The 19,033-nt window shown below is 46.6% G+C and overlaps 1 protein-coding gene across 3 annotated transcripts in view; it reads right to left on the bottom strand.

Moving 5' to 3' along the window:
* ABR (ABR activator of RhoGEF and GTPase) overlaps positions 1–19,033 on the bottom strand; it is a 1,177,460-nt gene that overhangs the window by 776,450 nt on the left and 381,977 nt on the right. The window contains exon 1 of one of the 3 annotated variants that reach the window (XM_085649251.1): positions 1,929–2,059. The exons of the other annotated variants lie outside the window; for them this stretch is intronic. Coding sequence (XP_085505377.1) covers positions 1,929–1,950 — 22 coding nt within the window. The 5' untranslated portion in view covers positions 1,951–2,059. Of the gene's footprint in view, positions 1–1,928; positions 2,060–19,033 lie in introns of those variants that run through there. 3 annotated transcript variants of the gene reach the window in all.

Raw genomic sequence — 19,033 nt, 5'->3', positions numbered from 1 at the left:
AAAAGTTAATGTAATGCACCTAAAGACTATGGTAAATTTCTGAAAAAGCGGCATCAGCAGAATGATAATCCACTTGGAAATATTACTAAAGAAAGACAGAAGACAATTGTCTACTAGGAAACTTTGACAAAGCGCACCAAACAGCAACTGGATGCCAACAAATTTAAATTGCTACAAATCTGTGACCGATCTGCAAACTGACAAATTGGCCAAATTGTGCTAGTCATCTTGGCTCTTTCTTGCTCACGTGGATTGCTAGCTGGACGAAGTACTGAAGGCACTAAAAACACTAATAAGAATGGTGTACGTGAACACAATTGGCAACTTAAAAGAGTTGAAATGGTGAAAATACTACCAAGTTCCAGCTTTTCCTCTAGGAAGAAGAAACAGTTCGAAGAGGGCGTCCCTCCCACAAACCCTCCACCACAACCCACCAGCAGTGATATAACAGGGCCTGTCTCTACTCACCCTAAACACTTGCATGTGTAACGCTGTGCTAAATGAAAGTTATGTGTGCAAGTGACCACATGGTTTGTGTCTCCCGATAGGGCTTTACCCCCTCCATGTGGAGCTGATGGTTGTCTCAATTCGCAGAAATGGTCCGCATGAATGTGGACCGGACAGTTGGCTTCATTGTTTATTCCTGCCAGGTTTTTGTTTCCATTTCTACCAATAGCTGCACTGGAGTTCGAGTACTAAGAACAAACTACTGGGGAAGTGCACCACAGGTTCTGCTACACTCAAGGCACTCAGCTTATGAACAGTGGCAATGTATGTCACAGGTGGCATCAGGATTCGATGTCATTCATCACAATCTGACAAATAAGCCTCTTTTAGGAAATGAGAGAAGTAGAAAAGATGCCACTTCAAATCCAAAAATGATTCTTACCCTACAGTGTGCAGCATACCGACTTGCAAGGGCATTTGACTGTTTTTTGTTCCGATCCCATATTTAAGTGACATGATTCATTTTTGGCAACAATGAACCAAACCGGTCTCATCACAAAGTTCTGGGGTACCTAGTACCGGGAATCACTGCAGACAGACCAAGCATGGTGGGCTTATTTGCGGTCATCGAACAGCTCACAAATTGACATAGGTTACAAGCGAAGAGTTTAGCCACTCCCTAATTTTTAGTTCAAAACAGTATGGGTTTTGCTTATGAGAGAGAAATAGTCAAAAATGTAACACTTCTTGTAGGAGAGTTTATCACATCAACCTTGGTACCTCAGGATTTCAGCACTAATTTACAACATTCAGCCTTAAGGGAGACTTCAGTTTATCCTGTCCATTTTATTAATATCTGGTGAATTGTATCTAGCGTGGAGATTTTTGGATTAACATTACTCCTTCCATTCAGCGTTAGGGTCTATGGCTATATCGTATCCAGGGCATCAGTGTAACATCCTTCAGTGTAGTGTACCTTCAGTGTAACTATCCCACGACAAAGTCACAGCATCCATTGCAGTCTTGGTTTCACAATTTATATTCATTTAAAAAAAATAAAAAATGTACATAGTGCCACTCTACTGAATCCAGAGTAGTGGTGCATTTTGAGAACTTGCAGAAAGCTGGCATCACATGGCAATGGAATTCCCACATCACTTGGCCAATTGGGTTTGTAGAAGGACGGTAATTTGATGAAAGGATTCCCTTGCCACCTGATACCAAATGCAACCCATGTGCACAGAAGCAAACGAGTTCTGCACTCCAGGGAGCAGGCTGCATGGAAGATCCAGGAGATGATCTTTCATCTACCAGCGCTCACTGATCGCGGTGAAGAGAGATGAAGTTGGATCAGGTATGCTCCACGTCACCCCACGACATTAAATGGCTCCTGGTGCAGTGCCAGCCTTGTCAATCAGGGATCTCCGCAGGAAGGGACGAGAGGAAGCCTACCCGGGTTATTAGCGACAGCAGAGACTCACCTTGGTTCTGCAGTAGCTCCATCAATCACGCCGGCACTAAAGTCCCAACAGCATGGTCCCCACGCAGGCCCAACCGCTTCCAGAATTTTCCATTGGGACTTCCAGGTCCCTCACGTGCAACCAAGTTCTTTGCTATAGGGAGGCCGGCTGAGTAGGCATGTTCTCCCGGGGTGCTCCGGAACCGCACTCAACCGAAAAATCCAGGAGGATGACGCAGCAAGCCATCACTGGGCACGCGATGCCATGCAGGGAGAAGACCAGGAGATGCCCTGCCTGTTTATTTGCTATGATCCGTGGAAGTGTGTGTGAGAGGCAGGGGCACGCGCAGAGCCTGGGAGGGAGCTGGCCTCGCGCTGCTCGGTCAATTACCGGCATGGAGTCATCTCAGGGGAAAAATTCAAACTCCTGCGGAGCAGGCAGAGTGTGTGTGAGTGGGGGTGGGGGGAGGGGCGCTGGCTTATGAAATAATGCCGCGGCTTTGGCAGGCATCGGCGATGGCTTGGTGCATTACTGCTCCTACTGTGCGGCATGTGCCCGGGCTGGGACAGGGAGATGATGCTGCTCGCACCTCTTTTCTGGCCCTACTCAGACGCACGATGGGACACACTGCGCTGCCCCCACTCGTAGGAAGAGACCAATTCAATTAGAGTAAAATCCACCTGTTCCCCCATTCCAGGCAAGCGACAAAGACCAATAAAACGCTGATCGTCCGTCTCTGACACATCTATTGGGCAGCGGCTGTTTTCAGGCCGCAGTAACATGCAGGGAAGGCTTTATGACCGAGGGACTCAGGTACGAAGAAACTTAATTAAAAAAAATCACGAAGGGGAGCAAAGCATGACAACATAAATATATAGAAGGGCTACTTTTCTGCTTATAAATATTTGCAGACAAAGATTTAAATAAACAGCTGTACGTTATGTGTAGTAGGAAAATGAAAATACAAACATTCCAAAAATTCTTATATTCAATAAATCCCACCATGAAACCTCAATGACTGACCAGAGCATTCACAGTCAAATGTAGTAGAAACCAACACAGCCTCGCTTGAGACCCTTTTACACATGTCTCCCAAAATAAGGGCACAGGCAGAAGATGGTGCAATTGTAATTGCATATATATAGTGCTTAGTACCCCTGAAGGAGTCCTTAAATGTGGGTTTGGAAATTCTCAAGGGGTGTCAAGCCATCATGTCAGCTTAAGATGATTAAACACGTAAAACACTGTGAAGCTCCCTATCACTGACATTCCTCTGAATGTAGCTCCACCTGCCCGGTTCACCCCTAGAATTGCTGATAATGTGTTTTCCCAGCACGCAACGCTGGTTTGTCTAATTTAAAAAAAAAAAAAAAATCAAGTGCGGTTTCTTCTGTGCTTAATGGTGAGAGAGCTTCATTTCCGACAGTCTGGTGCACGTGCACACAAATATCAAAGGGCCCCTGACAAAGCGAATCCAGCAACTGGGTTTTTGGGTAAACCGGACAGTACCCCTGTGGCTAAAAACAGAGGCAGAGTTTGCAAAAGAAATGTTAGAATGGTTTTGGGGGATACACAGAACTTCTTGACCCGTGGAACAACAGCAAGCGTCTGCCAGTGCCGGAGCCTTGTTTCTATCTTTAGGAAGGGACTCTGCGGCCTGGTTGAAGCTCTTGCTAATAATATGACACAGCTGACACCTTCTTATCGCCCTATGCTGCCATGAACCTTATCAGACACAGCTCACGCGAGAGGCATCGCAATGCATACCAGCAACGGCTGGGCTGATACCACACCCCTCATGACAGGTCTGTGGGTGTAAAGACGTCGACGAGCGTCTACAACTCCAGTCTCAGCTGCACCAATCTGTGGCGTTTTGCTTCCACCCACCAAAGAAATTCCGTGCCACAAAAAGCCAGCTCTGAGGCGCTACTACTAGGCCGAGCTACGCTCATGCCTGGTCGAGGTTCATTCTTTTATCCACTAGCAAGCACCCTCCCTGGCAAGCTATGAGGGACCGAATAAGTGATGCAGCTAAATTCAGAATAACATTTTCATGTATCCCTGTGATCTAATGACCACTTCCCATATAAATCCAATGTTTTCACCCCTATTTAATACATTTTCTTGCATGCTTGTGGGAGTGTTTTCTGCGATATAAGAGACTCTCTCATGCTAGACGCATCTGTTGGAATTGATGGTTAGACAGGGTTGTGTTTCCCCGATTGCCTGGTAATCCCTCTTACTTACTTGTCTCAAATCAAATCGGGTGTTTGTTAAGCGTGACTACTCCCCCATAAGGGTCTCAAGGGGCTAGGAGGTGTGGGGGTGGGGGGGGGTTCGCAGGTTCCAGTCCATCAAGGAGGGGGTCTGTTGAAGAGCCAGATTTTGAGGTTTTTTGCGAAGATGGGGAGCGATGTTATCTGTGTGGGGTGGAGCGGAAGGTCGTTCCAGGCTCTGGCCGCGCGGAAGGAGAAGGAGCGGCCTCCCGATCTGGTCTTTCTGGTGCAGTGAACCACGGCGTAGGAGAGCTGGGCTGATCGTAGGGTCCTTTGGGGTGCGTGGAATTTGAGTCAGCTATTCAGGTATGCTGGTCCGGTGTCGTGGAGAGCCTTGTGAGTGTGGGTTAGCATCTTGAAGGTGACTCTAGCTTCGATGGGGAGCCAGTGGAGTGTGCGCAGGTGCTGGGAGATGTGGCAGTGTCTTGGCAGGTGGAGGACCAGTGTTGCGCCGGCGTTTTGGATGTTCTGTAGCTTGCGGTGAGATTTTTGTTTATTCCGGCATAGAGTGCTTGCCGTAGTCGAGCCTGCTGGTGACCAGGGCGTGAGAGATGGTCTTTCTGTGTTCGAGGGGGTCTTTCTGTGTTCTCAGAGTTATGGCTCAGTTGCGATGGCTTCTCCTGGTATTGGGGTGGTCCTCCACACCTCCCAGAAAGCTTCTTTCCCTGTATCCTTCTCTCACATTCTGCTTGAGAGGATGCTGGGCCGTATCTGCCTTAGAGTTGAATTCAGTATCCAACTCTGGATAAAACTGGTTCTGGTGTACCGACACAGGGAACGCTGCTTTAACTCTGGTAGGCTGCCACCACCACCATAGAAAGGAGCTCGACCCTGACTTGAATTGGATTCCTATCCAGTTCCCCTTCAGGACATGAAACTGTGTGTGGCCCATCTTCTTCCAGTTGGGCCGAAGATTAAACCACGTTTCCTGGTGAAGAACAGAGTGGATTCAAAGAAGCACTCCAGTATAAGGAGCTATAGATGAGTCAAGAAGTATTCATGGTGCACTCTTCAAACTTTTAAACATGACAGAGTGCATGTGGGGGCTCTTTCCCTTTCAAGAGTCTGCTTTGCTAATATATATACTGGTCTTACTAGTGCTGGACCTCACTTTTGAAACGAGCAGTTTGTACTGTTGGTGCTCGCTGAAGGCCTAAATAAGATGCAAGACTAGCAAACTGTTTGAGCGTTCACACAAGCGCAGAAGGAATACTTAGATGTGAAAAATATCCTTTCACCACGGAGTACAAGTTTCCTGAAAACATTCCGCGTTACTGTGCACAACATTGTACATGGCAAACTGACCCCAAGACTAGGGGTAGGTACATTTTAAATAGACATTTATGAAGCACTTCAGAAGTCTTCAAAATATTATGCTCATGTATCATAGGAGAGAGGGCATCAAGGTGAAGAGAACTAGTTCTCCCAAATGATCATGGATATAAAACCTAGTGAGAGATAGCAGGAGCTTCACACCCCGCAGAAAGAAAGGGTTCTCCCAGTTGTTCATGGCATGAACACCTAGGACCAGATGTAAGATGCATTTTACCGGTCGCAAACGGACCATCGGCCTGTTTAAGACCTGTAAAATGCATTTTCAAATGTACCAACCCTATTTTGCAACTCCGTAACCTATTACCAACTCGCAAAATAGGGTTTGTGAGCCGCTATTAGGAAGGGGCGTCCCTTCTTAATAGTGAGTTGCACTGATATGTAGGAATGTTCTGCAACCGTAAATGCGTTTGAAAAACATTTGCAGTTTACCACCAATTAAAATTTCTGGTAAGGCATTCGCAAACAGGAAGGGGGTCCCCACTCTGAAAAAATTAAAAAATAACTTCATTTTGTAAAGCATCCTGTTTTTCTTTAAGGAAAAAGGGCTGCATTTATTATTAAAAAATGTAAACTGCTTTATTTTAAAAACAGTTATAGACATGGTGCTCTGCTGACCCCAGCAGGCCACCATCCCTGTGAGACCTGGCAATTCCCAATGGGTCACAAATAGCAACCTGCCTATGTGTAATAATGCGGCAGGTCCCTTGCGACCCATTTGTGAATCAAAAACAGTGTCTCGGATACTGTTGTACATCAGGTTTTGCAACTCACAAATTGCGAATCACTAAAACTCTGATGGTTGAACATTTGGATCTAGTGAGAAATACTTGTATCTTATTAAGCTGAACCGCAGTCACCAGGTTTTGAGAGACACATCGCCTACACTGAATGTTCTGGCAGAGCCCCAGAACGGTCTTCTACCATCACATCACAAATGTGTCGGGTCAAAGGGAGGAGGCTTCAGGATGGAGATAACCGGAAAAAAAGCAAAAGTTGCACCGAGGCGCTGTGTTTACCTAACAGTTGAGGTGACAGCATTGTGCAAATAAGAAGTGTCCGGTTTCTCCCATTTGGGAGAACCCTAAGAAAGACGAGAAGCCACACAGAGGTGTTCAGGAACCAGAAATTCAAATATGGTCACTTCTAGGGGAGTTATATGTATGCCGCCAAAGGTGCCGACGCACACCTCCCCAGAAGAACTAGAGATGTAAAGATGAGGATAGCTAATTAGAAGTTGGAGACTCTTTGCAGTAAGTGAATCAAATGTGTCAAATTAATGTCAAAAGAAGTTCGAGCACTGCCATAACCGTGAATCTGTACTGTTTTTTCTTTATGTTGGTATTCAATAAAAAGATATATAAAAAAAAACATGGTCACTTCTTTTTGACAAGACAGTTCAACAGGACTGCCAAATGTCAGTGGCTAATGGAAAACAGAATCCATATAATTTGGGACAGTTTTCAATAAAAATGGGTGTGTTTGCTTGGGAGGGACTGTAAATGTCGGACAAGAGAGCAGAGCTCGACACTGGGTAGACTGGAGAGGCGCACCCCGCAAATAGCATTAGGGATGCCATTAGTTGCTCCACGGGCAGGAGCAGGGACGATGAGAGAGCCCCGTTGATGGTGTTTACCTCCAAGCCAGTGACATCATCAGGGGGTGCCTGGGGATGGGGCATTTAAGGCTCCGGGAGGCGAGTGAGCGGTCTCTTTTTTTCCTCCACCGTTCACCGGACAGAGCACATTATGTCATGGGAACGGATTGACAGGTCTGAGTGTTCAGTCAGGCTCACATCCTCTCAAGGAATGCACACGCAACATAAGATAAAGAGGGATACCCAGGCCAGACAGACAATCTATGTGGTGCTTCCTACTCTTTCCTGTTACACATCTGCCAATCCTCCCTATTGTCTGCGGTCAGAGAAGCAGTTGATGGAAGAGGGGCCTTCTTTCATAGACATTTCACTCTCTCTTTCAAATGAAACTATATTCCTGAGGGTGCAAGGGAAGGAAGCAGAGTTTCCACTCCACGAATAAGGCAAGTGGCTAAGGACGTCACTTCTCACATAGGAGAAGGAAACTCTTAGCAAAGGAAACCATTTGACTGTACATTAGTACATCAAGAACCGACACACTTATCACTACATTTTTTTTTTAAACAGTTTTATATAGCGCGAACTTGACCCGAAGGTATCGGAGCGTTTTACATGAGCACTAGTTGCATTTCATGAGGACACATTCAATTTTGTCAGGGACGGGGAGATTAAGGGATTTGTCCAGAATCACAGGATGTTAAGCGTCGTTGCTGAGACTCGAACGCGATTCCCCAGATTGAAGGTCGACCACCTTAGCCGTTAGGCCAACTCCTCTCCCCTACATCTACGCGCTGCATCGGCCACACAAGTATGCAATGTAATTAGCCAGTGCATCAACACCAATACAATGTCTATAACAGGTTCTTAGCCTTTTTTACTTCTGGCAACCCCAACAGAATCATTACTGAAATCCGGAAACCCCCATGGAGTCATTATCTGAAACAGGGGACCCACAGCCTAAGTAATTTCTATGATTTGAACTTCAAAACAATACATAAAAATGCAAAGTATACGCCAAACAAATGCTCAAATATTTATTTTGTTTAATGCACAATAAAATAAGGAAAAGGTTTTTATATTTTCAATGCTGCTCTTGATTTGTATATACTTTAATATTTTATTGAATTAATTTTAATATTTACTTTTATAACACAGTTGCAGACCCCCAGGTGTCCTTGGACGGCAGGTTATGAACCACTGGTCTATACATCTACTTCGACTCTAAGCCTAACCTTAAACATACCACCTTAAACTAAGCTTAAAAATATCCCTTGCCCTTTGCTCTATCCTATTTCATAACCAAACCCAATCTTGAACCATACATTTTAACTTTATCCTAAACACAAGTGTTGCCCTAACTTTAAACCAAATGCTAAATCTAATCATGCTAGTCTTCAGCCTAACACTAAGCCTTTCTATGACCATATGTTAGGCTTTGACCCGAAACCTAAGGCTAGGTCTACTCCTTACTCCGACCACTATCTCTAAACCTAGGTATTATTGTACTTACCTTATTGATTTCAGTGCCATTTCCATAAGTTGTAAGCATCCCTCTATGTAACTGTATTCTGATGTGTAAAAGCTCAAGTATTGGGACAGCACCAACCCGTCAAGCCACAGGACTTCTGTGCTGACCAGCTGGCACAAAAAGAACATCATTCTTCACTGCCTAGTACGCTTTAAAATAGAGAAGGGTCTTTGAAGCTGGAATAGAATCTGTGTTTTCTTTTTGCTTGTGCTTGGTAAATCACAAACAGGAAAAATTACATATAATATAGCTTTAGAAATCTGAATTTCATTTTAAAATTGTGACCTTTGACTAGTTAGGTCTCACGTATAGATACATTTAATTTAGCAAGTAAATTTGACTTTGCCAATGCTTGATATTTAGTACTAACTTCTGCTCTGACCAGCAGAAGATATTTCTCTATTTAAAAAAAACAAAAAAAAAAAACAGGTCTTTATATGACTTTTGATCAGAGGATAAGAGGATGGGGGAGAAATGCAGTACCTGAACTAATCAGTGTCTATCTCAGAAGCCAAGGCCCAGGTGTTTCAAACCTAATTGCATTCGCATATGTCCTGATTCACAGCATCAGGCCATTTGTGAATGCCAAAAATACATTATTGTATGTATTAATCTCACATTGTGATTTGGTTGGAAGTTATTGAATTGCTATTTGGGATAGAGAATGCATACCGATTTGGTATTTGGGAGGTGCGTGTTTAGGGTGTCCCTTCCAAAACACCAAATTAGAATGGTATATATTAATCTTTTGTGCCTTAATTCCAGTCGCAAAACATTAATACTTTACCGACTGCAGAAATGTAGTGGTAATGCATCTGCGAACAGAAAGAGATCCCCAAGGGACCACTGCCTCTTCATAAACAAAAACAAGCATTTACAATGCAATGGTCTCGGCATTGGTAAAGTTAGAGCTATTGGCATTGCTCATGACATTATTTTTGTTTATGTTTTTGTTTTTAAAACATTTAAAGAAACGGCATTGTTATTTACAATGTCAATAGCTTAATCACTCTCAAATGCGAGACCTATTTCATTTGCACCCACACACAGAGCCACCTACACACACTGATTAAGCTATTGACATTGTAAATAACAATGCCGTTTCTTTACATGTTTTAAAAACAAAAACATAAACAAAAATAAATGTCATGAGCAATGCCAATAGCTCTAACTTTAACAATGACGAGACCGTTGCATTGTAAATGCTTGTTCGCTAGCCGAGACCTAAAAACTAAATAAAACATGTTCCGCAGAGGAAAATACAAGCAGCCTTCATTTTGTGTTCAGGCAGTGTTCTTGAGTGTGTACAGTTTTTCCCTTTCAGATGGTTGTAAAATCTATGATGGGGTTTAGTGGATATGTCACCTGTAGGATTAAGAAGACCTGTGTTGTTATCCTGGCTGTCCTCACTTGACTGGATTGTGGGATCCTACGCATGACTAACCCATCCTGTTACTACGGTGGTGCTGTATTGAAATCACAACCCTTCCTGTTGCCCCCGTGTGCAGAGCCTCTTCTGTGTTCCGGTCTTGGCACAGACATGCCTCTCGTAATAAATCACTCATGCATACATCAGTGCTAGTGTGCTCCTCGAAAATGCATTCTCTCAATTATTAACATTTTCACCTACCACTTGCTCTGTGATTTATCCTGGGGGTGTATCCATCCCTCCATACGTGAATAACATAATTCCGAACGAGAACCCATTAGTCACATCACACTAAATCACCATTTCACCTTCCAAAAGAAACACCCTCCCAGTCTGCAGGTAATAATCAAAGACAAGAAGGGCAGCCAGCAGTTGTAAACTGAAAGCAGTAGTAGAAGAAGTAAATGGGAAATCTCTCTCGATCATAAATGATAGCCAAAGATGCAAAGCAGGTATACGCAAAATCGGAGCATCTGAATGCTGAACGTTGTACCAAATACGTAATGGCTGCACCATAGCAATTGTGAGTGCACAACTGATACGAGGTACCTACTCTCGCTTCTATTTTACAATCAACCTTAGACCTCATTTTGAATCAATCTGGAAAATAGAATAGTAAACAAAAGTGATACTGTTCAGCCAACGACGATAAAAAACCTGCAGCCCCTTTTTAAGATTCAATACAAAACATTTAATAATTTCTCAGTAAAACACGCAAAACTGTGCACACCTTGAAATGCTTTTAAAACATGTTCACTTATATATGGTCAGTATCACAAATCGACTTTAAAAAAAACATAGCCCCTCAGAAAGGGGGAATTATTTGTTACTTTTTATCTTCAATAGCGCCATTAAAGGATCGTTTGTTTACTTCACAACATTTTTTGCATGTACATTTTCAACCGATTTGGCCATGAAAGATCTGTTTATAGAAGCTGTATCTATGAGAACAGGAAGTTGAGATATATGTGCTTGCATTCATAAAGAACGTAGAATGTTAATCAGATGCAAAATTCTCTTCACCAATTTATCGTGCACAAAATAGAAACTGATCCCAAAATTCATAAATAAACACACACCAAAAACTAAAGGAAAATGATGAGGCAATGTTAACAAAGTGTGCCTCAGCAAAGCGCACCTCGGCAGCCCTGTCACACAACCGGCTCAGAGATCTCCTCAGCAAAGCTTGCGTACACCCTTCGCCCCGCAGCTTTTGTTATGCGATTAGGATTCTGACCTCACATAATGCGATCTATGACCGATGTCGGTACATCTGAAGGAAAGCCCGACCGTAGATCGGCGAGTTAGCCGAAGATTTGTCCCTGTGGCCCACTTACAGGCCGCCTCCCTTTGCCGGATACTCTCGCGAGTTGCGAGAGAGCTGGAAGGCCTTGTGAGGTAGACTGCCACCTCCCAGGTCCCCTCGACCGCTTACCGGGCCGCTGGTGCCTGCACCCCCGCCGCCGGATGCCGCAACCTGTCCCTCTCCTGTGTTCTGCGGCCTCTATAACAAAAGCAGCTCCTCCGTCTTTCCAGCGGCCGCCATCTTCCTCCGACCGCTGCCACTGAGCGCGAGGGGGGCACCCTGGGTAACCAGAAAGACGGCGTGGTTCCGGCGTTTGAGGACTAGACTGTGCTCTGGTTGAAAACCCCGGGAAGCTAAAAGAATCTCCGTGCCCCAGGGGCACCGCTGACATACTAATTCCAAATAAGAATACAAATCTGATAGGAGTCTCCTTAAAAATAAAGCGTTATTTTTTTAACATGCGGAAGCGTTTGACAGTAGATCATTAGATTATTTTACTGCCAGTGCTGGAATTGGGAAATACATTGTCTACGAAAACCTACATTGTCTACGAAAACCTATTAATCGGCGGAATCATAAACAAGGCAGAGCAAAAGGCAAGCACACCACCGCCTTTCTCCGAGGCACAGCAAAAATGCCTCGGAGAAAGGGAGCCTCATTTTCGGATTTGGGGGCGTGTTTTGCTGTTGTCTCCTCCCTGAGACTTCTCGCAAAAAACACGCCCCCGATCCGAAAAAGACGGGGCTTCAACGGAGTGACTGGACCTCTTCTCCAGTGGCTGGCCAGCATTTAAGAGGCCAGCCAATGGAGAACAGGATAGAAGAGGGGCGGGTGCAAGCCCCTCTTCTCAAAGTCACTCCAACTCCTTAAATCTCGGAGCGAGACTGCGCAAGCGCAGCCTTTCGCAGCCGAGACCTAAAAAGAAACTTTTCTTTTTAAACGCGGTCCCGTTTCCTTTATGGGAAACTGGCTGCATTTTAAAAAATAAAATAAAACAATGCTTTATTAAAAAGCAATCACAGACATGGCGGTCTGCTGACCACAACTTGCCATCATTCCTGTGATGGGTGCGATTCCTAGAGGGTGTAAAATTGCAGCCTACCTCATTAACATTCATGAGGAAGGTCGATCTGCGACCCACTACGCAGTAAGAACTGCAATTTGGAAATCGCAATTCCTAATGTTAATACATCTGGCTCCAAATCTATTAATACTCCTAAACTGATGCTTGGTAAAAGTTTAACATTCCACCATTTTTTCAAAGCAAACACTCTTCCAATACTTTGGCAAGGGACAGTCAGACGGGGTTCTGGTATAGGACAGTGGAGCATTAGAAAAAAGAAAAAAAAGATCTGCATGTATGTGCAATGTTGTAAATGAAGCAGCTGTGAATTCGAATGGCTGCAAGGCATGTGCTGCTAGCCCTAAGGTAGAGCTGAGTGTACCTTGAATTCATGGCATATGCTGTATGATGCTATGGAATGTTATAGGGGGCATCCTGCCACTAACATGCCTCAGGACAACAGCGTAACCACGTGACAGGGGTAAGAGGTGTTCAGTGATCACTGACAGACTACCAGGCAGCAGGCTTTGTTACCTGAAGGAAGTTTACCTATACACAACTATCCTTGCGCTCTGAACCCCCTGGACCACGCACACAATTCAGCGAGGACATCGCCGACTTCGTCAGCCCGCATGCCCTCCCCTCCGCCGACTACATCCTCCTGGGAGACCTCAACTTCCATCTGGAGAACAACAACGACCGCAACACCAGCACCCTGCTCGACAACCTCGCCAACCTGGGACTCAAGCAACTGGTGTCCACCCCCACCCACCTCGCCGGACACACACTCGACGCAGTCTTCTCATCCAGCACAGACATAGACTTCAGCCACGCCACAGAGCTTCAATGGACGGACCACAGCTGCGTCCACTTCACCTTCAAGAGAACGACGACCCACCAACACCAGCAACAGGCAGCCCGCAGAAGCTGGAACAAGATCACAGCAGACCAGCTCGCCACCTCCCTGAACCAGCACCCTCCTGCCAGCTCAGCGAACCCCAGCCAAGCCGCCGACAACCTCACGAAGTGGATCAGCAACTGCGCGGACGAACTCGCCCCACTGAGGACCCCGCCTAGCAGACCCGGCAGCAAGAAGGCCCCATGGTTCACCGACGAACTCAAGAGCTCCAAGAAGAACTGCCGAGCCCTCGAGAAAGTCTGGAGAAGGGAACCGACACCAGACAACAGGACCTCCTTCAAACTTGCCACCCGGAAACACCACCAGCTGATCCGCGCCGCCAAGAAAACAGCATTCAAAGACCGGTTGGACAACAACGCACACAACTGCAAGGAACTCTTCAACATCGTGAAAGAGCTTTCCAACCCCAGCGCAGGAAACAACGACATCACCCCATCGCAAGACCTCTGCAACTCCCTCGCTTCATACTTCCACAACAAGATCGCGGACATACATAACAGCTTCAACAACCAACCAACGCACACCATGACCGAACAACCACCCCCCACCACCACCCTCCACGCCTGGACCCCGATCAGCACCGAAGACACCATCCGCACGATGAACTCCATCCACTCCGGATCACCGACCGACCCCTGCCCTCACCACGTCTTCAACAAGGCCGACGCTGTCATCGCACCCCACCTGCGAGACATCATCAACACTTCCTTCGACACCACCATCTTCCCTGAGAGCTGGAAGCACGCCGAACTCAGCGCCCTACTAAAGAAACCTACAGCGGACCCCACCGACCTCAAGAATTACCGCCCCATCTCGCTCCTCCCGTTTCCAGCCAAAGTCATCGAGAAGACCGTCAACAAGCAGATGGCCGCCTTCCTCGAGACAAACGGATCCCTCGACCCCTCACAGTCCGGCTTCCGAGCCAATCACAGCACCGAGACCGCCCTCATCGCCGCCACCGATGACATCCGAGCCCTGATGGACAATGGAGAAACAGCGGCCCTCATCCTCCTAGACCTCTCTGCGGCATTCGACACGGTCTGCCACCGCACCCTAGTACGGCGCCTCAGCAACATCGGAATCCAGGACAAGGCGCTGGACTGGATCATCTCCTTCCTCGACGGAAGAACACAGAGAGTCCGCCTACCACCGTACAAGTCAGAGGCCTCCGAAGTCACCTGCGGCGTCCCTCAAGGATCATCTCTGAGCCCCACCCTCTTCAACGTCTACATGAGCCCCCTCGCGGCCATCGTACGCAAACACAACCTCAGCATAATCTCCTACGCCGACGACACCCAACTGATCCTCTCCCTGACCAACGACCCCGCCGCCGCCAGATCCAACCTACACGAAGGGATGAAAGAGGTAGCCGAGTGGATGACGACCAGCCGCCTGAAACTGAACTCGGACAAGACGGAGGTCCTCATCCTGGGCTCCTCACCCTCCGCCTGGGACGACTCCTGGTGGCCTCCCGCCCTGGGCACCGCACCCAAACCGACAGACCATGCACGCAACCTGGGCTTCCTCCTGGACTCCTCCCTCTCCATGACCAGGCAAGTCAACAACGTCTCCTCGGCGTGCTTCAACATCCTACGCATGCTACGGAAGATCTTCTGGTGGATCCCCACCGAGACCAGGAAGACCGTCACCCAGGCCCTCGTCACCAGCCGACTGGACTACGGCAACGCCCTCTACGCCGGTACCACCGCCAAGCTCCAGAAGAGACTCCAGCGGATCCAGAACGCCTCAGCCAGACTCATCCTCGACATCCCACGAACCAGCCACATCTCCGGACATCTGAGAGACCTTCACTGGCTCCCCGTCAACAAAAGAATCACCTTCCGCCTCCTCACCCACGCACACAAAGCCCTACACGACCAAGGCCCGAGCTACCTCAACAGCCGAGTCAACTTCCACGCTCCCAAACGCCACCTCCGATCAGCCAACAACGCCCTCGCCGCCGTCCCCCGCATCCGAAGAGCGACTACAGGAGGAAGGTCCTTCTCCTACCTGGCCGCCAAGACCTGGAACTCCCTCCCTACCGACCTGCGCCTGACCCAAGACCACCTCTCCTTCAGGAAGAAGCTGAAGACCTGGCTGTTCGAGCAGTAGCGGCCCCCCCCCCTCCCCCCCCCCCCCCCCAGCGCCTTGAGACCCTACGGGTATGTAGCGCGCTTTACAAGTGTCACTGATTGATTGATTGATTGATTGAATAAACTCTAGGTAGCTAAAGTATTACAGAAGGTGTATAGCAAAAAACGGTTTCGTAACTCCACTGCAACAAGGAGTTACTGTGATCCCTAAGAAGTCACCATACCCTCACATACCTCAGGCACATACTGCAATGCACATACCAGTCCTCCCACACGGCACATATCCGAGTTCGTAAAGACCTTAAGTTACAGACACCGAAAAATACTTTTATGACACCAATACAACAAACATACAATCAAATATATACGTGTAAGCAGCTTTTTAGAAACACCCGCAGCACTGGTGGTTCAGCTCCATCAGAAAACAGACTGATGTCCGTGACCTCGAGACAAAGGTGTGAAAACAATCGAACCCTAAAAGCGCTGTGAGGCCATACTAATGGCAGTAGGACGCTATACAAATCTTTGTAACATAACACAGCATATCATGCAATTCCGACAGAGACCATAGGCAAACAGAATGGAAAAAGAAGCCCTTGACACATGATGCGGCTGGACGCTCCAGGGAGCCCCTCCCACAAGGGTCAGTGAGAAACTACCTAGCACAAGTAGCATTTCGAAACTTAACACACCGTCTTAATTTAAGAGTATGCTACAAGAAATATAATGGAGGGTCTACTTCTGAGCCGGTCTATCAATCCCGAGCACGTCACGGGAGGGCTGATCTCTGTACTAGATTTCCAGACATCACTGAACTGCGATGAAGCCTGAAGCAAGTGCTGTGCAAATAAGGGGGGGAAATAACGTGTTTGGTACCTAATCTCTCTCTCTCTCTCTGCACATCCACCTCGTCCCATCACACACACATTTGGACACGGTTCTAGAATCCCAGACACTCAAGTTGGCTCAAAGGTTTCCGTTTGGCTGTTTACCTGCTGAATCAGAAGCCTGCTGCGGACATCCTTCTAAGGCCGCCGCAGAGGAGTCTGGGTACACCGTTGCCACAGAGGGTTCCAAGCGCGAGTGTCTTAGGGCTTTCAGCTTGTCCGTCTTCTTTTCCATGTCGACGTCGGGCTCACCGCGCGGCAGGTGCAGCAGGCCCTGTGCTCACGTGCAGTGTCAACAGTGGAGGCTGAGGAGAGTTGGAGGACAAGAAGAGTTGGAGGACGAGGTTCTTGTGCGCTGCTGGCTTGTTTATCGGGCCACAAGCCTAGGCAGGTGCCAGTCCCTCCTGCCATCACCACGGAGATCTCTGCCGGTCCCAGGAGCGGCACCCGAAGGAGAAGGCATGGATACAGTGACGGCATCCGAGGTGCTATGCCACCATGGTAGCCTATGTGGGAGTAAAGGCGACTGAGCTGAAAAAGAGATATACCGGGCCTGCAAAGTTTGGGATGATCCCTCGGGGCCTGGCTTCAAGGGCCTCGTAATGGTTGTGTAATAGGAAGCGGCAGCAGGAGGTGCAGGGTCAGCTGTCTCACCGACCACTGCTACTGCGAGGGAATCCAGACAACGTACAGCGCACATACTGCCAATAGATGTGCTTCTAAGCGCTGGGGCTAGGTGTTCAAGAAAACAGCGCTGGAACCGAGTAGGATGCAGCCTGATCTGACACCTGTGCTAGTGTCGGATCCGGTGTAGAGCACCAAAACCGGGACACAGCTGCGGCACACGTTCGCTGTCTGCGTCACCCTATGGAAATTGCCTCTCTTACCCACTTTTGCCCTGTTCCTGGTTAGGTACAGCCAGAACCGACGCAGAGCACAGCTGAAGCCGAAATCCTTGCCTATCAGGACAAAGTAAATGACACTCACCGTTTTCATAATCTGGCATCAGATAAAACAATACCCGAAAGTTATTCTAGAGACCCTGTCAAACAATTTGCTTTCTCACAATGTCATACATGTGCCTATTTTTTGTTGTTGTAGATGTATATAGCGGAAACTTGGCCCGAGGGCATTAAAGTCAATGCTGTAAATCGGATTAAAAACTGACTGGGTTTCTCTAAGGGGTGTGGCCGATGTAATGAAGGGCGTGGCTAAAAAACAGTTAATCTGAAAACCAGGGCTTAGAATAGTGTGCCAACTGACTGGTATTTTGCTGCTTCCGTCACTGCATCCAGATATATAATACAAGTAACATTACACCTACAAGCCAGGGCTATTGGCTTTGTCAATGATAGCTAGTTGCATGAGATAACCAAGCAACAAAAATGGCTTTGTTTTATAGCATACTGAAAATGCTTCAGTTCTGAAAAGATAAGACTATAACGAGGCTCTTTGAAGTTACATCGAAGGCAGTGAAGGATGGTAGTGCTGCAGAGTTAAGATATTTTTTTTTTCACCCTGAGGTGCTCAGTACCGGCAGGACCCACCCCACTTAAAGCCCTGATTAAAGTGCTTGACCATTGAACAAGATTATGTTACACGTTTGTTTTGTTTTTTAGGCTTTGAGAAGAATGTTGAGCTGAGGCCAGGATTCACACCTGGTTCCCCAGTAACAAAATGAGCAGAGGTAGTCGCCAGCGCCCATCTCCTCCCCATATAATGTTAAGTACACTCGTAGTGACAATACAAACTGAATGTATTTTGGCACATACAAATAAAGATTTAGTACTCCCCAATAGAACCTGTTTATCAGCCTTAGAATTCAGTAAGGACATATTTAGTTAAATGCTGCAAGGTTTCAAAGGTACACCTTGGGAGTTTATGGAGCTGGTTGAAGCTGCTGCCTTACTCGTTCAGCTAGATTATCAGGGTTGTAACTAGAGAGCTAACACAGTTTTGGAAAGATGGTTTGAAAATTAGGTTTTCTAAGTATATGCAATCCAACCGCATAAACGTGGCAATCACATGCTTGAAAATAAAACACTTTATAAAAAAGAAAATAACTGCTGTATGTTAGTTATTTTAATTGAACAGTAGGAGTGCTTTATAGTAAGGAGTTGAGATGTAGGACTTTGCCATGTATACCCTTACAATACAGCGTTTACCAAGCATGCCTGTACCATGCAGATGCCTTTTTTGGTGGGTGCCCCCACCTTTTCTTCATTAAAGTAAGTTACCCTTACTACTACCCACCTCTGGACTCTGAAATTACCCTTACCTCACTTTACCACAACCCAACCCATAACTCTAAAATTACCAAACCACCCTATACCATTACCACCCCAAAACCCTAAAATTAATCATTCCACATTTTAACACTACCAACCCCTAATCCCTAAAATTATCCTCACAGCCCTTTACCACTGTTTAACCCAAAGCCAGAGTTACTAAATATAACTATAATTGATGAATTTCAGTGTTTTAAAAAAAGTTTAAAACGTTACACAGGCATTGAAATTTTCACCCAACTATAAAGTCACTTTACCTTTTGGTATTCCCCAACCCCCACCCTCTTCCCCTAAAAAAGGTTAAAGTGATGTTATAGGTGGGTGTTCCCCGTCATGCAGAGTTTCAGATGTTGCAGTGATGTCATCAAACTTGTAATAAGTGTTGTAACACGGGAGGTAATTAGCAGT

Source organism: Triturus cristatus, chromosome 3_2, assembly GCF_964204655.1.
Source record: "Triturus cristatus chromosome 3_2, aTriCri1.1, whole genome shotgun sequence".
NCBI lineage: Eukaryota > Metazoa > Chordata > Amphibia > Caudata > Salamandridae > Triturus > Triturus cristatus.
Note: the sequence above shows the minus strand (reverse complement) of the source record. Positions and strands in the feature narration are given on the sequence as shown.